This window comes from Pongo abelii, chromosome 6 (assembly GCF_028885655.2).
Source record: "Pongo abelii isolate AG06213 chromosome 6, NHGRI_mPonAbe1-v2.0_pri, whole genome shotgun sequence".
NCBI lineage: Eukaryota > Metazoa > Chordata > Mammalia > Primates > Hominidae > Pongo > Pongo abelii.
Window position 1 is genome coordinate 47,203,002 of NC_071991.2, and position 27,804 is coordinate 47,230,805.

The 27,804-nt window shown below is 39.0% G+C and overlaps 1 protein-coding gene across 4 annotated transcripts in view; it reads right to left on the reverse strand.

The window, feature by feature from the left end:
• Positions 1-377: 377 nt before the first annotated feature.
• The window catches only part of LOC100450487 (probable G-protein coupled receptor 141), a 66,858-nt gene continuing 39,431 nt past the window's right edge, over positions 378-27,804 (reverse strand). The window contains exons 2-4 of one of the 4 annotated variants that reach the window (XM_054559304.2): positions 11,645-11,766; positions 9,701-9,774; positions 378-3,823 (exon numbers count right to left, since the gene is read on the reverse strand). In XM_054559304.2, the coding sequence (XP_054415279.1) occupies positions 2,892-3,809 (918 nt within the window). In that variant the 5' untranslated portion in view covers positions 3,810-3,823; positions 9,701-9,774; positions 11,645-11,766 and the 3' untranslated portion in view covers positions 378-2,891. Of the gene's footprint in view, positions 3,824-4,373; positions 9,553-9,700; positions 9,775-11,644; positions 11,767-27,804 lie in introns of those variants that run through there. The other 3 variants (XM_054559303.2, XM_054559302.2, XM_054559305.2) reach the window with 3 other exon arrangements.

Consider the following 27,804-nt stretch of genomic DNA (forward strand, 5'->3'; position numbering starts at 1 on the left):
CCAAAGCAAAATCTTTCTTCAATCCATGATAGTTGCATTTCCAGAAAATTCAGAGAATTAAAGCTATACGAAAAAAATACTATGTGTTTATGAAAACTGGGTAAAACCTGATAGCTGCTCTGATTGTTATGAGTATATGTTTCACTTCATTAATATCTAATAGGGCGTTCAAATAGAGAGCAAGACCTGATACTTCTTTATTGTACAGACAATTATGTGCAAGGCAAGATGTCTATTCCTTGGCTCCCACCGCCAAATGCTAATACTAGTGCTCTCTTATAATGGTGATATCCAAAAGTGGCCCTAGAGGCCAATGTCACTCCCAGTGTCACATGAGGTTCATTTCTGTATTGATTAAAGACAAAGAACAGGAAAACTAAAATTTTTCTATTTATTCCATAAATACTGATGAAAAAGATATATTATGAAATATTGCATTTCTATATTTTGAGAACATTTCTAATAAGCCCTTTATTATAATATATGAAAAAAACATAGTGTTACGTTAACATTATAACAGATTAATACAGAGATTAATTCTTTTGAATTGCCTGACCTCAACATATCTAAAATCTGGAAGAGAGTATGACATAATCTACAAGGTAATGAAATTCTCATGAATACTTTTAATTTAAATATTTTTCTAAATTTTTTTTACATATTTATAGGTATTATAAATTTTCTTAAAACTATCAGGGGTCTTAGTAACTGTCTTATAAATTTTATGGCTCAAAATGAGAAAGAAAAAATGTAAAAAATAAATGGAAAAAAGGCAAGAAAGAAAAGAAATATTACCTATTTAAAAGGACATTTAAAAGAATATATAAAACAAAAATATATGGAAACAAGTCGTGTTTGAACTATGTTGCTACTTCTGCTTCCTCAGAATTAATTTCTGTGGCTCAGTAATTTTAGTGGTCACAGAAATTCACAGAGTTATTTCTTATTCATCTGAGGAATTTGTGGATCCCCAGAGTGATAATAAATTAAGAAAAACTTTTAAATCCTGAAGATATACCTTGATGAAAAAAAAGTTCCCTTAATTCATTCCGTTATTCTATTCATGTTACTAATTACTTCAGGTTTTCTGAAGCATTAAATATGAAACTGGATCAGATCCTGGGAAAATTTTAAGATAAAACATTGAAGACACTGGAAGTATGGGCAGGAGCAAAAAAAATCCAAAAAGCAAAAACCCACCAGCCTATGTATCAACCTAGCCAGTAATAGAAGTTCTTGAAATAAAATCAGTTTAACATGCCACATGTCACAAGTTATTAATAAAATTTTACAAAAAGTAATTCCGAATTTGGAAAGAAAATCCATATTATTTTATTATTATTACTTTAAACTTTTATTTTAAGTTCAGGGGTACATGTGCAGGTTTGTTACATAGGTAAACATGTGTCATGGGAGTTTGTTATACAGATTATTTCATCCCAAGTATTAAGCCTAGTTCCCATTAGTTATGTTTCCTATATTTTAAAGGATTATAATTTTATTGCTTTTGAGTACATTTATTTATCCACTCTTCAAATATTCAGAAAACCTTCTTCATGCAGCCTAATCTCACAGAGTCTAAATTAATGGTTTCTCTATATACTTCTCAAAAGTCCTCTTTTAAAAACATAGTTTTCATTTATTTAAAAATATATAATTTTAACCTGGAAACCATCATTCTCAGCAAACTAACACAGGAACAGAAAACCAAACACCACATGTTCTCACTCATAAGTAGGAGTTGAACAATGAGACACATGGACACAGGGAGGGGAACATCACACAACAGGGCCTGTCCAGGGGTGGGGGGCTAGGGGAGGGAGAGCATTAGGAGAAATACCTAATGTAGATGGGTTGACAGGTGCCGCAAACCACCATGGCACGTGTATACTTATGTAACAAACCTGCACATTCTGCACATGTACCCAAGAACTTAAGGTGTAATTTAAATACATATATAATTTTAACGGTGGAAGGGAGCTCTAAAGATTTCAGTATAACTTTCTGTCTCCCCTAAAAATCTTAATTAACTGTGGCCCAGGACATCTAGAAATTCTCTCAAAAAACAGAAGAGAAAAAAATTTTAATCCCTTCCCTTGGGAACTCATTTTAATGCCTACCAGCACATTGGTCAGGGATATTCTCTAAATTACAGTTTCATCATTATGTAGATATGTCCAGTAAGCTTTTAAATGATTTTTGGAGCAACAGTGCAATTGGTGATAATTGAGGAAGTTGATCCCCAAGTCCTTAAACGTCCTTTCACAGGACAAATCTAGAAACCCTTGTTATAACAGGAGGCCACACGTTCTTTTTCTCTTGATTTCTAGACAGGTGACTTCCTACCAGAGTTATGATACCCTAGAAAAATTTTTAACTATTCTCTCCCCTTATCAGTTTTTATCAGGGTGTGAGATGAATGGGACATCTAACCTGGTTAGCGAAGGAGAGTTTGTGTCTTTGGAGCTGGGTAGTGGCCAGGATTTACTTACCTAAGGTGAAGTGGGATGAAAAGAACTAAAGGGCTGAGTTCAGTCCAAAACCTAAGAGACCATGCTTCAAACAGAGGAACTTAGAATGAGCTAATGAAACTCTAAAACTCTTAAAACCTATGTTGCTTTCATGGGCCACACAGATATTCTGTACTGGAAAATAATGTAATATTGCAACTCCAGGTGGATTCAACATCACTGGTCTTTGTACGGCCATCACTCAGAGATGGGAGGGATCCCATAAGGACTACAATGAGGGCTCTGACATTTTATAGTCCTTTTGTTTTGGGTGGATCAAGACATGGTTTTGATCAAGTAATGAAATACCATTCTTACCTCCCCTATACCCATTTTTATTCCCAATATAAAGGAAGCATATATGAATACTGTAGTTTGTGGCTAACGGCACAAAACACAATTCCATAAGTCAATTATCTTTTGCTTAAACCAATGGCTTCCCCCAAAGACAAAGAGAAGCAAATCATAGCAGCTAATTGCTGTTACACTCAAGAAGATTTCGTTATAAAATGCAACCTCGCTGTTACAGGCATTGGAGTGCGTCACAACATTCAAGTAATAGATCCTAAAGAACTGGTAGGGAAGGAAACAAACAAGGATGACCCCTATAAAAAATAGGTTTTTCAGCTGAGCCCAGAACTCCTGGTGGGATAGTAAAGAGTGGCGTAGCTTCTGCACCATCAATATAATGATGAAGACCTGGAAGACCAACAGAATCACAGCAATGGCTATGACAAAAATGACTATCATATAGTTGATGACTTTCACATACGTGTAAGCAAGCTCTTTGTGAAATTTAAAACAGTGCTCCTCATTGTATTCCTCATGAATTCCATACCGGGAGACAACCAGGGGTACCACAATGACAATCACCAGCGTCCACATGCCAGCACTGGCAGCCACAGCATGCAATTTTCTGTAGAATTCCACTTTATCTTTGCACTTGAAGAAGATGAGGTATCTGGTGACCAGAATCACCACATAGAACAGGAACGTGAGATACATGTGGATGTGCAGCATGGCACTCACAAATCTGCAGAAGGGCAGCCCAAATATCCAAGTCTTCTTGATGAGGTAGGCCAAGCGAAATGGCACTGTCAGCAGAAAAACGCTGTGGACCACCACCAAGTTAATGACCGCCATGGTGGTCACTGACCGGGTGTTCATTTTCACCAGGAGGAAAAGAATGGAAATGACACCCACCAGCCCTCCAATGAGGACTATGAAGTAGAGGCTGATTAAGTGGTGTGTCACTATAGGATCGCAAGAGGAATTCCTGGAGGTATTGTGGCCAGGCATATTTGGGAAGTCACCTGGAGGAGACAAAGCACCAGAGTAACTGACAAGCTTTCAGAGCTTTGTTCCTATCTCTTTTATAGCACTGACAATGTGATTTTGTCATTTATCTGCTTACATGATATAAACTTTACATGCTTTAAGAATGAAGATTATGTCCTATGAATGTTTGCATACCCTAGACCTAAAACACAGTAAGCCATTGATTCTTACTCTTTAATAGGAATAAAAATCAAATCTTAATCTTCAAGTTGCCCCCCAGAGAGATGTATGTAGATAAGACAATTTACATAAAACTTCAGGAGGATTGCAGACCATCTGGAGCTGGTACTTGGATACTAGTACTACAGTAACCCTTTAAAAAGTTGTAAGATGGATAGAAAGATCGATGGATTCATGAAGTATACATTTTTTTTTTCTTATGGGCATGATTATAATTCTCTAATTCTTTCTTACTTATTAGCAAATGACCCAAGAATATTCATACTCAATTCATTTAGAAAACTGATTAATTTGACCAAAAATACCATCTAAGTCAAGACAGCAGCAAGCAGTAGGAAGGTTTACCTGAATTTCTCATTACAGTTATGTTATCTTCTAGCAGTGAGTGAGGCCTTGCTAAGCCTTCCCATGGGCCCCACTGGAAATACAGCACGTCTCCCAACTCTCTCATCTCCTACCCTCAAAGGCCTTGCAAATTCATGACAGAGCCATTGTCATTCATCCCCTGGACTCCTGAAAGATCCGATCCACAAATACTCTCAGTCCTTTCCAATTCATTCTCCATATTCTTATTCATTGCTTGCTATAAAAGATTTAGTAATCTTTTAATTTCACTAAGAAAGTCATGTCAGTTTCCTATCTAAATCCCTTCAATGGCTTCCCATCTCTCCTACGATAAAGATTGATAGCCTTACATGTCTGGAATGTTCTGGGTTACAGTGGCAAAATCTGATCCCTTGAGACAAGATTCAAGCAATAATCAAGAGATGAAATTGGCAGCCTTTAATGGATTTGATATGGGGAAATGAGGAAAAAAGAAGTGTCTTGATACTCTCAGATTTCTGACTTGAACAATTGTGTTATTAGAGATATGTCTACTGACACCAGGGAGACTAAGATTTGAGAAAGAACAGTAATTGAATTATGCACTCACTCCCTGACCTTTGCAACACATATGCAATTATTCTTATTCATTTATCGAATGTCTCTTTGTATAATGGAATATTACCCAGCAATAAAATGAACCAACTTCTGACACACACAATACTGACGAATCTCAAACACATTACACTAAATCATGTATTCTCAATGGGGTGATAGCACCTTGTGAGGGGCAAAACATTTTGAGGTGTGAAAAAAAATCTTACTCTGTATAAAGCACAGGTGTATACACAGTGAATAGACATATAGATATATCTGTGGTATCAAAATTTCATTAAGTGGGGAGAGACAATTAGGGAAAAATACTCATTAGAGGGACCATAACAAACACAAAAAGTTGAGAAACATTACTAAATAAAAGGTACCAGCCACCAAGATTATATATTGTATGATATCTTTTTCTAGAAAAAGCAAAACTAATGTGACAAAAAGCAAATCAGTTAGCCCAAGGTCTGGGTTGTGGGGGAAAGGATTAGTTTCTGTTTTATATCATGTTGGTTACCATTGTAGTTATTCATCAAAGCTCATTGAATTGTATACTTAAAATTGGTTATTTTTATTGCATATAACTTATACCTCAATGAAACTTAAAAAAAAAAGATAATAATAACTCAACCTCAGGGAGCCTTCTGCATTTGTGGGCATGGAATAAAATTTTAAGGAATTGTGACTCACTTAACTGAACATGATTTTTTTGTTGGCTCTGCAACAGCTGTCTCATGTTACACTGTGTATTTCATCCGTGGGCTGAAATCTCTCTACTTGCCTTTTATTTTTCCTTGTAGAAAAGTAGTTTTATCAAGGAGACATGAAATTATATTGTGTTCACATGTGAGTCAAGAATGAATGTGCCACCATAAGTTCTGCTCACCATTTCCTTTGGCTATTGGCCTAGTAGGATTGACTCCTAATTGATGAAAGTAAAGTAAATGGCACATCACTTGTCCCAAGTCCTCTTTCTTATTATAAACTGCCATGATCGTTGCCAGACATCAGAAACACATCTTCCATGTTTCAAGACTACACTACATCCTTGCCTGTACTTCGCCTTATTTAATTTAACCCTTACAACAGTTAATTGTGTAATGTATTATTATACTGAATTTTAGATGACAAAAATGAGCCATAGCAGGATAAGTCATTTGACCAAGGTGTCCAAAGCACACACACACTCCTGAAAACTCTTTATTATATATTATGGAGAAGCATTGTGAATCTCCTAAGTCCAAGTTTCTAAATTGTAATACAAGAAGGAAAGGAAGCCATGAAGAAATTTGGTTCTACTCACATGGCTGTATGCCAACATGTCTTGAAAGGTGCTTTTCTCTCTTTTTGGATGTCTTACTTTCCCATTCCCTTTACTTGGCTTATAGTCAATCCCATAGGTTAGTTCACGCAATATCCACCCGAACCCTTTCTGGACTACTTTTCTGTACAGACTTTTTGCATCTAGAGTGCTTGTATGTGCCTTAGTTTCTGCTAGTCTGTTGCACTATTGCAAAACTTGGAGGCAAAAGTGAACCAAATGAGGGATGTCAATGTGCAGACAGATTAGACCAGAGGTATCTAATCTTTTGGCTTCCCTGGGCCACACTGGGGAAGAAGAAGAATTTTCTTGGGCCATATAGAAAATACACTAACAATAACTAATGAGCTAAAAAAAAAAAAAAAAAAGTTAAAAATGAATCTCACAATGTTTTAAGACAGTTTACACATTTGTGTTGGACTACATTCAAAGCCATCCTGGACTGTATGTGGCCCATGGGCCGCAAGTTGTATAACCTTGGATTAGACCATTTGACGAGACAGTAGTAGGTTTATCTGGTTCCTCTGGGATTGCTGTAATAGAATCCTGGATTTCAAATACTAACATGATATATTACACATAATTTCAATCACATTTTACATTAAATGTAAATAGAGTAAACAGTCCAGTTAAAAAATAAAGGTTTTTATACTGAATTAAAGAAACAGGATCCAGCTACATGGGTTTTAAGAAAGACGTTATAAACACAGGAATTATAATAAAACTGATATATTCATTATGAAATTTCCTCTTTATTTCAAATAATGATTCTTCCTCAAGATCAACTTTTGACACACTCAAGCTTCTTTTCTTTAGTGTGTGTACTTTATATCTTTTCCCTTTTTCTTGCAATCTTTATGATTATTACATTTAAAATGTGTGTGTTGTAAATAGAAGTTTTGACTCTTCCTTAAAATGTTATAAATTCAGAGCATTTTAATTCCATTTACCCACTCCCTTATTCTCTCTTATAGTTTTCATGCTTTTTATTTCTACATATCTAATTAAACCCCACACAATATTATTGTATTGTATCATTAACATTCAATCCCTAGCCATTTATTTTTGTCCATTTAGTTTTCTTATCCATTGATTTTTATGTCTTCTTGAATTTCTGTGTTTCCATTGGGTATAATTTTCTTTCTGCTGAAGAACTCCATTTTAAATTTCTTTCAGTACAGATTTCTTAGGGATAAATTCTCTCAGCTTTCATATGTGTGTGCTGAAAATGTTTTCATTTCATCTTTATTTTTAGGATATATTTGCAAGGCATAAAAGCCGAGGTTGGCATTTCCTTTCAGTACTTTAAAGATGTTATTACATTGTCTCCTGCCTTTCATCATTGAGACTTCAGTTGTCAATATTGCCATTGCTTCTATTATGGCTGCATGTCTTTTTTTTTTTTCTTTCTTTCTTTCTTTTTAAGAAAGATTTTTTTGCACTTTTGCCTGCGTGTTGTTTTTTTTTTTTTTTCCTCTGTTTATACAGTTTGGGGTTCTTAAATTTATAGGTTCATGTCTTTTGTCACTTTTGGGAAATAATCAGTTTTACCCCACCAAATATTGCTTTGTTCCAATCTGTTATCTCCTCTTAAAGTTCAATTATAGTTATGTTAGACATTTTAACTGCTTTCCTTCCGTCTCTACTTTTTTTCTGAATTTTATATAAATTTCGTCCATCTCTTCTTCCCTTTTTCCATTTGCATATATTCTTTTTTTTTTTAAAGAATCTTGCTCTGTCACCCAGGCTGGAGTGCAATGGCATGATCTTGGCTCACTGCAACCTCCGCCTCCCAAGTTCAAGCAATTATCCTGCCTCAGCCTCCAGAGTAACTGGGATTACAGGTCTCCACCACCATGCCCGGCTAATGTTTGTATTTTTAGTAGAGATGGGTTTCACCATGTTGGTCAGGCTGGTCTCGAACTCCTGACCTCAAGTGATCCACCCGCCTCAGCCTCCCAAAGTGCTGGGATTACCAGCGTGAGCCACTGTGCCTAGCTGTAATACTTTTCTGTGGCTTTCCTCATCCATGTCCCTGCTCCATTTGCTGGGACAAGTCACCATGTGTTATGGTGACATCACAGTTATTCCCAGGAGCTGGGGCTTCTTCCCATCCCAAAACCTAGGACCCAAGCTGTTTATAGTAACATTCCTTGCCACGCTGCATGATAATAAAAGCACCTGTAGATACAGCTGCAAAACATTTAGCTAGCCAAGCACATAGAGCCAAGTCCATATCTTCCCAGCCCTGCCCAGACCTATCCATGTACTCTATGTTACTCATTCTTGACTTGTCACCTGATATCTGGTTTTGGTTCTCTGCCTTACCTGACACACTTTGGCTCACTCCCCACCAGCTCCCTGGCTCAGACTCAGCGCTCTTGATTGTTTCCCAGGCAAACCCATCTGCCTGACTTTAAAGCCTAATTTTCCCTTCTAGGAAATGCCTCTTCATGTCTCAGCTCCCCCATATATTCTTGCTACTTTCCTGTGACTACATCTCCACCTCAAGTTTTGGAATAACCTTCTCCCAATCAGAAAAGGTTTATCTGCATCTCAGGAGATTCTGCATGAACCACTGCTGTGCCAACCCTCTCCTTATGAACATCTAGCTCTTATAAAGAGTTCTGCTCTGCTCCTTTGTTACAAATCTATTACTGAGACTCCTTGGTGGTGCTGTTTACGTGCTCATTATCTTCATAACCTATTTATTGTTCCTATAGTGTAACCTTGAGGTCAAGTTCCATGATCCCACCTACCTATGATCACTTGTCCTGAAATTGAGTCCTGATAGGTTTTCCAGATGCTGCCTTTTATGTCTGCCTGAACCCAGCATGTTTCCAACTTCCAAATTCCTTTTTTATGGTGCTCTGTCCACACTTAATCAAGATATTGCACAAGACTTTCAGATGATCTGCATCAAATTGCAACATCTCCATTCTGTCCATGGACTGTAGCTAAAATTATCCTTCCGCTAAACCATGCACTCTCTCAATCTGCCTGCTGGGGGCAGACTCTCGCAACTCATCACTCTCAAGGTGAGGGGCTCTGACTCTAGCCTAGGTAATAGGTTGTTGCAAAAGTAATTGCGGTTTTTGCCATTCAAAGCAATGGCAAAAACCGCAATTACTTTTGCAACAACCTAATAACAAAAAGAGAAACAGGTTGCAGTGAGCCGAGATCACGCCACTGCACTCCAGACTGGGTGACAGAGTGAGACTCCATCTCAAAAAAAAAAAAAAAAAAAGAAAGAAAGAAAAGGAGAAGTTTGAAAGTTCTTCCTGCACGTTGTACACATGTACCCTAGAACTTAAAGTATAATAAAAATAAAAATAAAATAAATAAATAAATAAATAAAAATAAAAAATAAAAAACAAACAAAGAAACCTCTCTTCCTCTTTGCTTCTTTCTACAAGGCACTTACTCCCTTATTGTCCCCTTGAAGACCACTTCATCTCATGTAATGGGCACGCTTCTCCCAAGATGGCTCCCCAGCATCTAAAAGCAAAGCAAGAACTAGGATGGGGCCAAATGGAGGAAGACCATGAAGCAATAAACGCTTTCAAGATTCACATTTAGTAAGAAGGGACAGAAAAGGATTGGGGCACAATTTTTTCCTAGTGGGACAAAAAAATTATATATCTGTATAAGAAGTATTCCTTTGCGCCTGTAATCCCCGCAGTTTGGGAGGCCGAGGCGGGCGGATCACGAGGTCAGGAGATTGAGACCATCCTGGCTAACTCGGTGAAACCCCGTCTCTACCAAAAATACAAAAAAAAAAAAAGAAAAAAAAAAAATTAGCCGGGCGTTGTGGCGGGCGCCTCTAGTCCCAGCTACTCGGGAGACTGAGGCAGGAGAATGGCGTGAACCCGGGAGGCGGAGCTTGCAGTGAGCCGAGATCCTGCCATTGCACTGCAGCCTGGGCGACAGAGTATTCCTTTGCATATGGGATGCTGTTCTAGAGACTGATGGGAATTTTTAATTAGTTGACCTAAAATTTTCTCTCTACATTTCTTTCACAGAGACACCTCGTTCTCCATGTGCATGACTTGCTTGCAGCCATGACTACATCCAGTGCGCGACCAGCAGAGCTGGACAATCACCTCCCCACATACGCAGGTACAAGGGGGATTGCTACATACTCGTAACAGCCTGTTCTCTAATCCCTGAGAAGAGATGAGTATGCAGGATCAATAACATGATTTTATCAGTATTACATTAAAGAACTGAATTCTCCAAATTGAATTTGAAACACTAAAATCTGCAGATAATTCTCATTTGAGTTTTAATTTTAGCAGTGTCACATTTATCCTCCAGGGCATATTTCTTTGTACAGTGGTTTATTTCAACAGCAATTAATAGCAACATCAATTCAGCCAAAGTAAACATATTTGTTTGAACTTAGACCGTTAAATATTTCCTAGTCTATTAATTTATGTGTCTGTTAGAGTTGGATGCCCACAAAGAATGAAGGAAATTTCGAGCCTTTTCACAAAATGAAAGTTCAAAGCTTAACAACCTTGAAAGGAAATGTCTTCATTGCTAAAAAATTGAGCACATACAAAAATAATAAATGCTGCTCAGAAATGCTTCCAATGCCTCACTTCAGAATATTAGCTTGCTATTTAGAACAGTCCCTGAGACTGTGGGAAAGCCAAGAGAATGTCTGAGAGACACAGTGAGCTGTGAAGCAGTGGGCCTGCCAGGTATGAGACAGACAAGCCTGAGAGACAAACATCATGGCCATGGCCGGGCCCTGGGACCCTGGAACAAGCAAGCCAGCACCCGCAGTCACAAAAACAAGTGCGACTGATGGCTTTGACGTGTGTTATATACAGAACCTGCCAAGTGTGGTTAAAACAAACACTTGCAGGTAAGAAATATGCAGTCTCTGATCAAATGAAAAGCTCTGTTTTCCTGGATGCCAGCTTTAGATGATATATGTTTAGATTTCTTAATATTCAGGTTCAGGTTCTGAAATTTGTCCTGAGCTTTGGGACACAGGCACTTTGAAGAGAAAACAACTGAAGCTTACAAGGTGCCCAGGATAGACTGTTGAGACACACTTGTTATTATTATTTAAAGATCCACCTCACACTTAATTTTGTAGAAAAATATAGCACGTACCCTAGCTCAGAATTTGGGACATAGTATGTGTCAAGTACTTCTGTAATGATTCAAAGAATTCATGAAACAGAATGAGAGATCAAGAAAGTGAGGGAGGAAAAGAGAGAAGAGAAAGAAGGGGGGAAACAAAGAAAAGGAATAAGAAAAAGAAAGAAGAGAAGAAGATGAAGGGAAAATAGGAGAGTAGGTTCTGAGGGTCCCAGCTAGTGATGCTGGTGTTATACTTAGGCATTGAACTGACCGTAATATTTTCCTTGGCTCTGGTCTTTCTTTACACCTAGAAATGATTCAAATGTCTCAGTTACTTCTCAGTTGATTGTCCAATATACTTTTGCTAAGGAGTGCAGCTGATCCCAGGAAAACCTGAAAGAAGGTAAGACAGAGGTAGTTTCTGCTTCCACGGAGACAATCCATTCCAAATACAAGAAGCCAGGGAATTTTTTTTTAAACAACATTAACAACAGTTATTTGTTGATGCTACTTAGATATTTCACCTATATATTTTCATTGCGTTTTCTCTTTCCAAAATATTACCCCCACTCACACAGTCTTGCACATCTTTGAGGTGTAAACACAGACTGTGTTTTCTTTCAAGCCCTTCAGGCCCCCGGGACATTCTCAGCTGCTTTCTCAAAAAGCTTTACAGGTGACTTTCAGTCCTTCCTTTGTTGTCTTATTAATTTATCTGTTTTAATTATTTTGGTCATTTGTGGACTTGTTTTTAACTTTGAATTTCTTTCAAAACTGGCATATATTTTTTAAATAGTGGTCATGAGTTGTTAACTGAATGGGTGAAATAATGGTGAAAAAGTGCCTTGACTGGATTAAACATTTTTTGGATATGGCCACATTTGGATCTAGACCAACAACTGACATCAGGATCCCAGAAATAAACTGCAAACCCAGAGCCAGCTCTCTCAGGGGGCAGGGCTGCCTCTCTGGCTGGCTGTGGACCTCCTTGTCCCACATGAGGATCCCCTCTTTACCTCTGTGATTGACCTTGAAGGTCATCATGAAGCCTGGCCTCAAACTCTGATTTTCCCCTGCCCTGTATCATGTCTCTGCTTAAAATCCTTCTTTGGTTACTGTTAGAGAAAAGAAAAAACTCTGAGTTCCTACCATGACATGTAAGCCCTTTGCAAGCTGGCCTCAGCTTCTATTTCAAGGGACACCTCCTCTCTAACCCCCTTCTTTCAGCCTTGAGCTGTGACTCAGACTTACCTGTCATTCTTGGAATGTTCTCTTTCATACCTCCAGCTTGTTTCTTGTTTCTCTAGGCCCCAAATGTACAGCTAAACAACTAGAATGAAGTCCAAATTGCATCATCAATGATTTCACTTCTCTTTTTAAAAACTTTCCCTGGAATCACATTGTCTATGGGAGCTGTGGAAACTGACATATTAGCTGACCTGACATACCAGGCCAGGTCTTGCTGGTATTTGTAGCTGTAAACAAGCCTCTCCCCTATCCTGGTGCACCAGGATTCTCCCATCCTGCCTGCATGATTCTCTTATGATTCTGATCTGATCTCATCCCACACAGAAGAGAGCTCCTCAGGTCTGCCTGAGGCCTGGCTGGTGGCTATTCCCTTGTATCTTACCAACCCCCTTCCCAAAGCCTGGCCCACAGCCTTGCTTGGATCTCAGTGGTCATTGTCCATGGCCTGAGGACTACGTCAATGTCAAAAGTGAGATATGGAAGTGGTTTCTGTGGCTGTTTTATAAGAAACCTATGGTAGAGCCAACATCAGAGACCAGCCTACAAAATGAGAGTCCTACACAATTTGCAGAACCCTGCAAAATAACATTAAATAATCCAAATGCTCATTAGCGTGTAGACCTTAGTCACCAGAACCCCTCCCTGCACCATTTTAAAACAGACAAACAAGTATAACCTACTTTGGGATTTCTCACTTCATTTATTAAACAAGTGATATCACTCTAAGTGTCTACTGTACAGTAGGTAGCAAAGATTCTGAAATGAATAAAACACATCACCGCATTTAAATCTCCTTCTGTTTGGTAGGAAAGAAAGAGGCACATCAATTATTTACAGAAACACCTACGGGTACGTGAAAAATGCTGCAAGAATTCAGAAAGAGCAGTAGTTATTTAAGAGGTACTTGAGGATGAAGGCATCAAAATAAAGTAAAAGATGCTTGGGTACAGATATGTAGCAGTTACTGGATCTTGAAGGATGCATTGAAGTTCTAGATGTAGAGAGGAGGAAATAAAGCACTCCAGGGAAAGAGAAGATTCTGGGCAAAGGCTTGGATGCACATTAGGGGAATTACCAATAGTTTGATGTACCTGGAACATTTGACACATTAGGAGAATGTGGGTGAGAATCTGTAGATGAGGGTTTCCATATTTACGGCATGTTGCCACTCTAAGGATTTTCCATTTTATTCTGAAAATTATGAGGGATGCAGGGAATTTTAGAATACTAAATGACATCTTAATATTTCAGTTTTGAAAGCTTGTTTTGGCAACAGAATGGATAGTTGGAGAAGGGTTATTCAAGTTTAAATATTATAAAGATTGGAGCAAGATGACACCCACCTAGGAGAGCTTGCCCCCAAATTAAACAAAAATTGAAGAGTCTGGGCTTGGAAAAGAAAAGTACATGCTTCAGGTAACTTCATCCACATTCAACAGTAAAAAGACAAAGAACAATCACTGGACATTTTAGGAGAGCTAATGACACATTAAATGGATACCAAATTTCCCAGACAAAAGAACTAACAGATGGATTGGTTTGCTAAGAGGGCAAAGTGGAAAAAAGTAACTTTAAAATGTCCTTGGAGAGGAGAGAATGGTGTGAAATAAGACTCAGAGTTGTTATTTTAATTAAAATATACCAGACCACACAATCAATGAGCTTGTAAGAAGGTTGAGAAGACTCCCACAGATAGAACCAAAAAAGGTCAAGAGATGGAAGATTTAAAAGAAAAGCTAAAAAACCCCTAGAACAAAACTATTAATAGAAGTTCCAACATCATCTGGAGACAGCAAAAGAGAATGAAATGCTCAGACAAATAATTAAAGGACATTTTCTACACATAGAAAAGATAAAATCTTTATGTTGAAAGGTCCCACCCAGCGCTGAGCTAAACTACTAGAAAAGACTCATATTTAGACACATAAAGATGTTATTTCAAATCACAAAGAGCAAATTCGCATATCCACTTCGATGTGTAATAAACATCTCAAACTTAGTATATCCAAGGCTGAACTCCTGTGCCCCAGACATACACATAAACTTCTTCCTTGCAAAGTCCTCGCAGTTTCACTGGTAATACTAACTCTATTTTCTACTTGCATAAGTGAAAAATCTTACAGTTATCCCTAATTCCTCTTTTTCTCCCATAATTCACCTCCACTCCTTCAGCAACTCCTATTCCCTGTCTCTCACATTAGTCCACATAGAGTCCATGGGCCAGATTTTTTCTATAAAGGATATTACTGGTATAATTGGCCAAATATTAACACAGTCTTCAGATTAAATAATAGAATTGTATCAATGTTATTTTCCTGATCTTGACCATTGTATGTGGTTGTGTAAGAGAATATCCTGTTCTTATAAAATACACACCGCATAGTATATGGATAAAGGCAGCATGCTTTCTATTTATTATCAAATCAATCCAAAAAATTACAATATGTATGTACAAAAAGAGAAAAACCAATGTGGAAAAGATTACAATTGGGGAATCTGGGTGAAGGTTATATTGGAGCTCTTTATATCATTCTTATAACATTGTAAATGTTTTGTATAAAATTATTTCTAAATTTAAAAATTATGAAAAATTACATAAAATAAACATAGAGTTGGTCGACTCTTCATTGCCTACATTGCAACAACTGGGATTCAGCCATATTAACTCTTAATGGGATTATTACAGCAAGCCCATGAATTCTCCCGTTTTTTACTCCTAACTCCCCTATTCCCAACTCAGCAACCAGAATAATCTTTCAGAATGTAAATTAGAAGATGTCATTCTTCTTCTCTCAATCCTCCAATGGCTTCTCACCTTTCTCAGAGTCAAATCAAGATTTGGAAATGGTCTGGAAGGCCTTACAGGATGTGATCCCTCCTCCCCACTCTCTGTCCTTTGACCTCACTTCCTACAGTCAAAATGCAGTGAAACACATTTTAAACCTAAAATGCTCATGATCATACCAAATTAAAACATCCATTGGTTTCCACATGGTGGCAGTGAGGGAAATAAAACAGAGAAATTGTATGTGAATATCTCAATATTTTTTGGTGGGGAGGAGGTTAAAGGTACTGTTTAAGGGTAGAGAAACAAAAAAAAATGAATATAACTTCTTGATGAAAACTTAAGAGCAATCAATTAGTGAACCAAAGTTGCATGTATGGCTTGCAAATTATGAGAAGGAAAAATGGAACACAGTAATAGAGTAACAGAGGCAGGAAGGAAAAAAAAAACAAAGCAAACATGGTAAATAGACATATTTTAAAATAAAAGAATGAAAAGTCCGGACATCTGAAATCGCACAATTTATAATTTGTTCCTTCTTCCACCTACAAAAAGGAGAAATTTTGTCTATCACTCTGTGACTATACTAAAAACCATTGAATTGTGGTTCACCAACCATAAAGTTGTCCTTTGAAAAAAAAAATGACTTTTATAGTTGGTGAATTATATTTCAGTAAAGCCATTGTGAAAAAAAAAGAGAGAAAGAAACTGCATCTGAGCTGAGCCTTGGGGATGAGGGAGGAGGGGGAGAATTATTGACAGAGAATCAATGCTGCTGGTGACTGCCTTCATTCATTCATATCGAGGGCAGAGCAGGAAACTCCCTGGTTAGAGGGCTAGGAGGATGCCATGCCAGGAACCAGGAACCCTGGGTGCCTCACCCTGCTCAAGATCGCAGGCCTGGTCCCTCTGATGTGGCCGCTCATTCCTCCTTGCTCCCCGCTCCATCCCTGGCTTCACTTCTTTCTGCTGTACCTTGAACAGATGGGACTGCAGATTCAGCTTCTTGATTCTTGACCACTCAATACAAGGAATCAGCCCTACCCAAGCCATGTTCTTCATAGCACTAATCACTGTCATCTCACTTTTTCTTTGTCATTCTCTATGTTCACCCCTGCTTCCAAGAAGAAAAGATCCATGAGAGTGGCCATGGTGTCTCTATCTCCAAGAGAGAAGGAACCCTTGGACCAGGAATCAGAAGAAAAAATCACGAATTCTTAGTGTCAGAGTGAAACCTAGAGATTATAGCATCCAGTGCACCCATTAAACTAAGGAAGACACCGATGCCCATATAGCGACTTTTGAAAGCTAGCACAGCTTGTCACTGGCTAAATTCCAGGTTCTGTGTCTCAGTCTGGGACTATTCCTGTGACACAGCACTACTAAAGGCAGACTCCAGAGGCCCAGCGGGACAGGCGGCAGCTTCTAATCAACAGAACTATGCTTTAAGTCCAGCCCCACAGGCCCCACCTCAAGGACACCAGTTGGGAGCCAGGATGGATGTCCAGCCCCAGCTAGAAGAGGCATCACAGGTTGTTCTGAGAAAAGGTTGTCAGCAGACAAATGGCTTCCTTCCTTTGAGCTCTCCTTAGAACGAATTATACTTTGTTGTGTTTGCAGAAAACAAACAGGAACAGTCACTTTAATCACTCACTCAGGGAAACTCAAGCAGCAGTTCATCCAAAATATATTGAGAAAAGATTCTGGGATGGCAGCTCCCATATTAAGGACAAGCTCAGTGTAGCTAAAAAACCAAAACCAAAAAAATCTGTCTGAAAATATCTGAAGCAGTGTGGGAAACAATAAAAAAGAATATCAACTCTAAAGAAATTCACTGGAGAAGGTTATATGCCTAAGTAACATATAAAAATTGCCCCCTGCTTTGTTCATATTAGAACTCTCTCTCACAGTCCTCCTCCTCTGTACATCCTATTTCTGAAGTTTGAAAGGACTCTCTTGGGTTTTCTATGGTTTTTTTAATAGCAAAAAAATATGTGTATATACATTTTTTAGGCAGTTTCAAGTAAAGTTAGATCTGCAGCCTCACTCATCAAAGACATCATTTTTCACCAAAGAGCAGACTTCTGGATTTGAGCTATCTTTTCTCTCCTCACTTGAGGAGTTCACCATTGCTGCTGAATCTCTAACAGGCGAGGATGCAAGTTCTGGTTACCTACAAGGGAAGTGGGAGCTGAAACTCAGAGGCTTTGTGTCTGTGTAGAGTGAGCCACACTGCTCTGCAAGGCACCTAGGGCGTCCCTGCTGCCACCCATGTTCTCCAAAATAAGGAACTGTCAGTGAGTTCTTTCCATTCCCAGGGAGAGCCTTGCATAGATCTGTAGGTCTGCAGATATTGAAATGTGCTATGAATTCTGATCTTCGTGAATGTCCATCTCCTTACCAGAAATTTTGCTTCAAAGAAATCTTTCATTGTCCAGGAACTGTGCTTTATTCTCAGAAACTGTTAAATCTGGGGGACTGTGTTCCTGGAATTCCTGAGTGTCCAGTGCTACCACAGCCTTGTTGCCACCTTTGACACACCATCTGGCCTACTTAATCCACCCAACCTCAAAAGACAGAGAAACATGTCTATACGGACATGTAAGGGACGAGGCCTTCAGACATGCAAAACGTGGTATCCAACAATGCTGGTAACTTCCTTGCCTCCAAGCCTCCTTATGGCCCATGAAGCACTAAAACGTGACAGAGCAAGAACAGGACATCACTAAAGGAGGCTGCTTTTCACATCATCATTTCACAGGATTCACTCTGTGCTTCACCCTGTATCATAGTTTCTTCCCTCCCTCACCATGTCCACTTCAGGCATTTCACTATCTGCTTGCTCATCTTCCATGCCATTCACTTTTTTTTTTCTTCCTAGTAACTTCTAGGGTTTTATTTCTTTTTATTTTCTCGGTGTTTCTGGGATTTTTTTATATTAATAAAAAAAGAGGCAACTAAAAGGCACTAAAGAAAAATTAGGCATTTCTGGACTCAGGCCAGGCACGGTGGTTCATGCCAATACACCGAGGTGGGTGGATCACCTGAGGTTAGGAGCTCAAGATGAGCATGGCCAACACGGTGAAACCCCATCTCTACTAAAAATACAAAAATTAGCCAGGTGTGGTAGCACACTCCTGTAGTCCCAGCTACTCAGGATGCTGAGGCAAGAGAATCACTTGAACCCGGGAGACAGAGGTTGTAATGAGCCAAGATCATGCTACTGTACTCCAGCCCAGGCAACAGACTGAGACTCTGTCAAAAAAAAAAAAAAAAGAAAGAAAGAAAAGGAGGAAGGAAAGAAAGAAAGGAAAAAGAAAAATTAGAAGAACAGAATTTTTCTACTTTTTAAAATATTAGTGTATTTTCTGCTAATATCTTTCTATGCATCTGTGTTAGATTGTTAGATAGTGATAATATTGCACCTCAATTTTCAAACCATATTTTTTGCTAGTAATGTATAATACCAAAGTACTTAGCCTTGGAGTTTCTGAACTTTTTTTTTTTTTTGAGATGGAGTCTGGCTCTGTCGCCCAGGCTGGAGTGCAGTGGCATAATGTTGGCTCACTGCAACCTCCGCCTCCTGGGTTCAAACAATTCTCCTGCATCAACCTCCCAAGCAGCTGGGATTACAGGCACCTGCAATCATGCTCAGCTAATTTTTGTATTTTTAGTAGAGACGGGGTTTCACCATGTTGGCCAGGCTAGTCTCAAACTCCTGACCTCAAGTGATCCGCCCACCTTGGCCTCCCAAAGTGCTGGGATTAGAGGCATGAGCTACTGTGCCTGTTTTTTTTGTTTGTTTGTTTGTTTTGTTTTGTTTTTAAGAGAGAGAACCTCACTATAGTACTTAGGCTGGTCTCAAGCTCCTGGCCTCAAGTCATCCTCCTGCCTCAACCTCCCAAGTAGCTGGGACTGCAGATGCAAGCCAGCATGCCTGACCTGTTTCCGTGCACTTTTATACGACCGTATAACATCTCATCAAGTGGATGTCTCCAAAGTGATTTAATCAAATTTTCAATGATGTTATGTTTCTAACTTATTGTTATAAATAACTCTAGGACAATCACTTTTGTGAGTTTAGTGTTTTACATATTTTAGATTTTTCCAGAAGGTGGTGTCCAATAAAAAAGTTGGTCATATGACATGAAAGTATTTGTGGATATAGATTGATAGTGCCAAGTTGCTTTATGTTGACAGACATGAAATATTTCCTTAAAGTCAAAAGTTTATTTCTGCTTTCTAATTTAAACTATTCCTGTCAAGAAGTTTTCCAATATGTTATCCAGATGACTTCAATCAACCATCAATCTTTATTCACTGTAGGTTAAATATACTTGTAGGCAAAATTCTGAAATAAACAAGACAAAAAAGGCTGTGGTTAAAATACAACCTTCAAGTAACCCATTGCCCCCTGAGACAGACACCATACTTTCAGGCCTCAGCAGTCTAGGCTGACAGTGAGAGAAGACTCTCCCAGAAGTTCTAAAAATTGTATCTCCACTTCACACCCAAACAGAGACATGGAGAAATTGTCAACCTTTGTCTTGGAGCCCAAAATAATCTGCCAACAAGCTCAGCTGCCACGCCAACAAAAAATCTAGGGAGGACCAAGAATGGAAAATAATTTTAGGACATGTTGGGCATGTTTCTAACGGGCATTTCATCTGTAGAAGTAACCAACATCTATGGATGGAAAACACCACACCACCAAAGTGAAAGCCGTTCAGAGAAGACCTTTCTTAAATCAAAGCTACTGAGACATTAACCAGGCCAATCTGTCCAAGATCACCCTTATTCTGTCTTTAGCCCCAGGTACCTCTAGGTTTATGCCTTTTCACCAATAATGGGCACATCTATCGTAGCATAATGTATTGATAACTTTCACCACCAGGTCCTGAGTGCCTCTTCAGTTCCTGGCACTAAGATGGAAATTTCTTATATGCTACTTGTAATCCTCCCAAGAAATCCAGGACAAGGGTACTTTTATTCCAAATATTAGTTGAAGAACTGAAGCTCGGAAAAGTTAAGCAACTTTCTGGGTTCACTCAACTAACAAATGACAGCCCTGAAATTGGAGACCCAGGCTGTTGGACTCTGAAGCCTAAATGTTCTGCAGCACATCACAGGGTCACAGCAACACAGAAGTCCCTTTCCTATGAAAAAAGAGAAAAAGTGACATTTCTTCACTGCTCCATCTCTGCTCTCCTTCGGAGCTGTGGATTCCCCTAGACAATCGGTCCTTGTTTTTCAACTGTATTGTTTGTATCTCTATGACCAATTATCAGGGTATTGAAAAGCAGTTAATTAGAATACTAGAAGAGGACTTGGAGAAGTAATTAAAACAGGCCTACTCAAGTTCTCTAAAGCCAATAAATGTAAAAAAAAAAAAAAAAAAAAGAAAGAAAAAGATTCACTGAAAAAAAAAAGAAAAGCAGTTCATCAGATTGCAATGTAAGAGAAAAATAAAATTGTACTAAAAATTTAATTCCCCAAATTTAATTTATCCCAGAGAAGGTTCTGAACCCTTTTCTTAATTCCTCTTTTTTTTTTTTTTTTTTTTTTTTGAGACGGAGTCTCGCTTTTGCCCAGCCTGGAGTGCAGTGGCGCAATCTCGGCTCACTGCAAGTTCCGCCTCCCGGGTTCACGCCATTCTCCTGCCTCAGCCTCCTGAGTAGCTGGGCGTACAGGTGCTTGCCACCATGCCTGGCTAATTTTTTTGTATTTTAGTAAAGAAGGGGTTTCACCGTGTTAGCCAGGATGGTCTCGATCTCCTGACCTTGTGATCCACCTGCTTTGGCCTCCCAAAGTGCTGGGATTACAGGCGTGAGCCGTGGTGCCAGCCTAATTTCTTTTCCTTTTTGAACTCTTAAGTACTTAACTCTCTGCTTTTGTTGAAATTGGAAACTACACTCAGAGATTATTATGGTGCGCTCAACTCACATGCTCAGCTCCAGGAAGACCTAGCCCAAGGTGGGCCATGTAAAGTCACTGATGGGCACCAGGGTCTGGTATCTCTAAGTGCCTGCTGCCCTGTGCCCTGCGAACCCAGGATGAGTGCCTGGGGCAGGCCCTCTTTTGGAAGTGCCAGGCTTGAGTCATGGCACACCTTTTCTCTGCCTGCCTTCTGCCCAACTCCTGGTTCACCTCCCAGACCCTGCTGAGTCCCAAGCCTTCCTGAACCCCATCAATCTCCCCACACCCTGGAACCCTTTTCTTTCATGTCATTGCCCTGGCAGTAGTTTAGATGTTCCTCTTTGACCAGTAACCCTCCAAGACTAGTCACCCCTTCAGAGGCTGGTTCCAGGCTGGCCCTGACACTCTCTGGGGGCTGCTTTCCCCATTATTCCTGCTTCTCCCCATTTCCAAGGGCTGCCCTGGCTCCCCCATCCTTGCCTTATTTCTAATGGGATCTCTGGAAGGATTCAAGCTCCGCCTCACACTCTCATTCCCTCATCTCTTCCAATAAGCTCATTCCCTGCTGTATCTCACAGGAGTTGAAGGAATGTTTTTCAAAAAAAAATTCCTGACTGGGTGGAGAATCACTAATTTCACTCATTTCCTCAGTTTCTCACCTAATTCTCAGCCCCCTTTTTCTGGTTTTCTGCTCAGCTGCCTATGAACTGTACATTCTAAATATGGCCAAGGCAAACTCTAAGATTAGACAGTTTAGTCCCTTACAACAATAACTCATAATTCACAGACGCATGTGGCAAAGGTGAGTGTCAATATTTTTGAGGAAAGGAACTAAGTTGCTAGAATCATTTTGATCCTCCATATAAGATGGGAGAGGACCCATCTGTCAATTATTAAATACAAGATGAGATCCACGTTAGAATGGTTAGAAGAAGCTACTAACCATCAGTGCTGGATGAAGGAAGAAGAGATGCAGATATCCAAGCTTTATCGGGAAACTTCTTGCCAAATTGAAAACTTGCAAGATACAAAAACTTATCACTGAATCTGATGGTCAGACAAGATGACTAATCCCAAGAGTGTATGATCTGACAAAGCCCTGGCTTTTGCAGTCATATCTTACCACCTCTCATAACTCACACAGACTTCCACCTTAGACTCAATCAACACAACTGGCTTGTGATAGTGCTGGTTACCAAGCAGCCAAAGGCATTTCTTTCCGGGCCCGACCTTTGATTCTGGCATGGCAGAACCAACCAGAACTGTGTGGACATTTTTAAGTATAAACTGGCCATGCTCCACATCACAGCTTTCCCAGGTCACAGGAGAAAGCTGAAATCGTCTGGTGAAACTCTTCACGCACAGGCAAGAAAGCTTATTCTTCTTGCCTCCATAATGCCCTCCAACCCTATCCCTCACCCTGCAACACACACACACACACACACACACACACACACACAACTTATCAGGGAAGCCTAAAATAAAAGTGTATTACAAATGTGAACTCTGCTTAAGATACTGCATCTTCAGTTCTATGTCACTGGTGTGCATTCAAAGCCTAACAGAAGCCCTTGGTTAAGGTTCAATGAGCCAGGGAGATCTACATAGGCTCTATCACCCTTGTGATCTCAGAAGAGCAATTGTTAAGTGGATGTAGACAGGGCTCTAGTATCAGTTTCTCTCTCATTTATGCTCAGGGCAAATGTTGTTTCCTTTGCCAACCAGTGGCTTTTTCATGCATCTCCATAAATGAGGATAGCTCAATTTGTCTTAAATCAAGCTCATCAGCAGAAATGACTTTCTAACCCACATTTTCTCTAAACCTTTTTTTCTTGAATCCCTTCCTTCCTTTCTTCCTTCCTTCCTTCCTTCCTTCCCGACAGAGTCTCACTTTGTTTCCCAGGCTGGAGTGCAGTGCTTCATAGCTCACTGTAGCCTCGAACTCCTGGGATCAAGCAATCCTCCTGTCACAGCCTCTCAAGTAGCTAGAGTAGCTAGGACTACAGGCACACGCCACCATGCCTGCTAATTTTTGTAGTTATTGTACAGATGGAGTCTTGTTATGTTGCCCGGGTGGCCTTGAATGCCTGGCCTCAAGTGATCCTCTCACATCAGCCTCTCAAAGCACTGGAACTGTTTAATTTCTTTATAGCACTTATACAATGTCTATCTGTGAATCTATTTGTTAATTCTCATATGAATTGACCATTTTCTTCACTAGACTATAGTCCCCATGAGGGTGCTGAGAGTGACTATTTAGTTCATCACTAGCATGATACTAGATACCTAGTAAACACCAAATACTTTGCTGAACATTTGCTGAATTTAGGGCTTCTAATCACCCTTACTAGTTATAAACTTTTTAACAATTCTAACTTTCAATATAATTGACTTATTTCAGCCCAGAGAGAAGAAGGAATACTTTGCAAGGCAATTGGACCAGGGGATCCACTTCCTGGTACATTTATCACACAATTATATTTAACAATTATACTTATGAGCAATGTAAACAATCAGATTTAAGATATATATGTTTGCCCAAGAGATGTATAAAGATTGTTCAGTAATGAAGGAGGGACACACAGTAAAAGAAGAGCAGTCCTGCCCTCAAGGAACTTATAATTTAGTGAAGGAGACAGATGCATGTTGTAGAAATTCATGAAGGTAAAATAAGATAGTGCATCAGAGCATTGTTGTGGGAGAACAAGCCAAATTGGGAGAAGGGGGAATCTGGGAAGGCTTCATGCAGGAAGCTGGTTTTGGAGTGACACTTGAAGACAGAAAGGATTTAGTACACAACGAGGGGGGTGAGAGAAAGAAAGAGGGGGCAGAAAATGTCAGGGATGGACAGCATGAGCCACAAAAGGCAGGCACTGATATTGAAACGTTTGTTAATGAACAAAGTGGTCTTCTCCATTATGGTCTGAAATGCATCAATCAGCAAATACACAACCTCCACCTAGACTTTGACTATCTACTCCTCCTTTTTCAGAGATGTCCTCAATCCTCTTAACCTTTGGGGGGAAGGGAGATTTCAATAAGAAATATATTTGCAATTATCTTTTATTGGTTCAGTTTTAGGCCACCTACTTTAAATGTAGAAGAAAGAAACTGAGCTTTCCTTTTGTAGATTTGAAAACAGCTTTTCGTTCTTCTTCTCGCAAGCCCTCATGCATATTTTCTGAACCACATTCCCTCATAGTGTCTATTATGTATTTAGGAAATGAAGCAAATTTTCACCTTAGTAGAAGACACACATAATTAGCAAGGCCTATCTGTCCTCAGATGCACCCATGGTTTGGACATGGCTTGATTCTCTTTCGATCATATCCATCATGTAAATTTGAGGCTCTTAGATAAAGGACCTCTCACCTATCTTCCTGGGAGCCTTACATAGAGCTGAGACCTTTTAAATGCTCACAACACCCTCAGCCCCTTGGCAGGCACTTTATCCATCTCCAGTCTGTAAAGGAAAACCCTCCCCTTAATACTTAGAAACAAAGAATTTGAGTTGAAAACTTAGCTGAAAGCTCAGGTATTTTGTGTCTTCTTTTAAAGCAAAAGAGATATAAGTAAACAAATATAGTTGAAACTTTATTCAGAGATAGAAATTCTTAAGAAGGAATCAGATAAGCTGACAGAAAATATACTTTGCAATACACTGGTTTCCTGAGCAAACAGCTAACTCAACAAAGAATATAGAAGTTACCATTTTTCAGCCAACAGGAAATTATACTTTTGTCCACACACTTCTGATTTTTTGACCACACTTATTGGAAAAACTGATCCCAAGTAAAACAGTGAAATTGGGTAATTTTTGTTCTTTGGAGCCCTATATTTTCTACTAAAACCCTGGGCATTACCTCTCCTCATCTTTCTGTCTATCTTATTCCCTAACAAGTCTTACTCTCCCTATGTCCCAGTTTCTCTCAGCATCATACCACACAGAGCTAAAAAAATTCCTAAGCACCCCTTCTAGCTCTAAGAAATCTTTCACCCCCTTTGAAAATTTTCCATTATTTGTACCAAAAAGTAATTCTCCTTCTCACTCTAATAGGTAGTTGCCACTTTTATGTCACAGCATTTCAGGTTTTGATTATAGTTATTAATTTAGCTCCTCCCTCTCCATAATAAATTATAGGCAGCCTGGACAGGAACTATGTCTAATTCTTGTCAGTTTCTCCCACCGTTCTTAGCAAGCGTGCTCTCTAGATGCATTTTTGAAAGAATAAATGATGTTGTGAACAGCTGGGTTTGCCTGGCTCCCAGACTCCCATGTCTGTCTGCCTTCCTCAAAGCCTGCCACTTCCATTTCAAGATCCACGTCATTCTGAAAAGTTGACTCTGTCTCAACTCCAAGGATGGGATTCTTGACTTGGGCTATGTTAAATGGAGCAGTGCATTTCACCCCCGCCTCACCCCTCATCACAATTACTAGTTTGGGCTGCACATAAGGCTTATGGTGGTTTAATCAGAATGAATTTCAGGACTCATTTCAGGAAGGGTGGGCAAAGGCAAATTCTCTTGTTTTAGGTAGTAGAATGTGTGCATTGGCGGCCTACAAATGCTGCCACCATGTTATTAACATAACAGAGGTCAATATTTAAACTAATACCTCCTGATGCTAATACCTGCTGGCCACAGACTTTTAGGAATCTGGTAGAAGAACTGTGTTTTAATATGAAAGGAAACAAACAAAATTTCCTATCAAGTTTTGAACCCATCAAAGCCTGACAACCAAAAAAAGCTAAATTAGAGATCTATGCAGTTTGCATTATCAAAATGCCATTGTTTCTTCATCTGTAATATGGAATTAATATTGCGATAAACTATGTAAAGCACCCAGCATAAGACTGGATGCTGAACAATCACTCCATAAATATCATTTGTTTCCTTTCCTTTTCCTCCTCATCTAAAGTTTTTTTTTTTTTTAAGGAGGAAAAAAAAAAACACTATTTAAAGGAGAAAATAGACTGGGCACAGTGGTTCCCAGCACTTTGGGAGGCCGAGGTGGGAGGATTGCCCAAGGCCAGGAGTTGCAGACTGGCCTGGGCAACATAGTAAGATCCTGTCTCTACAGAAATAAATTTTAAACAAGAATTAGACACGTTTGGTGGCTCACACCTATAGTCCCAGATACTCAGGAGGCTGAGGCAGGTGAAGTGCTCGAGCCTAAGGAGTTCAAGGCTGCAGTGTGCTATGATCATGCCACTGCACTCCAGCCTGGGCAATAGAGTGAGACTCTGTCTCTAAAAAACAATCAAATAAGATAAATAATAAATAAAAAACTTTAAAAACCACTAACATATATCAATAGCCAACAATTCTTGTTAATAATAAATAAAAAACTTTAAAACCAGTAACATATTAATAGCCAACAATTCTTGTTATAACATGTTTTGCAGAATTCAGGATAAAGACAAATAATACCCAGAAAAGAAATGCCATTTTCTAACTTTCATGAAGATAAAACTAACCCAAATCAGGACTCATAGGATTTTTTGAAACTCCTAATGCTTGAGACACAGATGAATGGGAAGCCATTGCAAAGAATATAATAGCTTACATCCTGTTTCCACACATCAAAGTAACTGCCATGGCGTAACAGTGCTTGCTACACAAATGGCATATGAAAACAACATGAAGAAAAATAAACATGTTTTTGGACCATATCTTTACAGTAAAACATGTTCATTGGAAAGTGAGGACAATGGAAGGGAAGAAATTTCAATTGGCTTTCTTCAAGGTTATTTAGATAAATTGAAATTAGTTTGACTTCTTTTTGGGTTATTCTTTAACTTAAATTGTCCAAGAAGTTAGGTAAACAACCACTAGTAACAAGAGTCCCAAGTTATTCAAAAATCCTTTTATAAACCTAACACTCTAGAACCTAGTGGGCTGTATGGCTGCATAGTAACTATCCTCTGCCATCTTATTTCTATGTTATTGCAATGTGAAGAACACCCATGCTATTATTATTCCCAAACTCTTCCAGAACTGTATAAAGAAATATAGTCCTTTAGGTCCAAGTTCACTGGCTAGTTCCAGTAGCAAAACTGTAGACTCTCACACCTTTGATTACCATGATTAAACATAGTAATTTAAATAAGAGAGGAGAAAAATATACAGAGTCTGCATCCCAGTCCCTGTAAATCTCTTCACTTCAAAGTACTAGTCCCTGCAGCTTTGTAGAGGATAATAATAACAGGTGTTTCCACACTCACAGGCTCTCAAGAGAATAAAAAGAGATGGCACTAACACTTGCCACCCAAACATTCTTTACTACATCTCAGAGAAAAATCTAAAAACTCAAGTATATGGGTAAGAGGAGGGGACATGATGAAAAAAAAAAGATAAGTGAAAAATAGTAGAAAAACCATTGGCTTCATAGCCAAACCAAACTATGTGAATTCTGATCTTATTACCATTTCATCCTTAAGCAATGTATTTAATCTTCCTGAGTTCAGTTTTGTTTACATAAT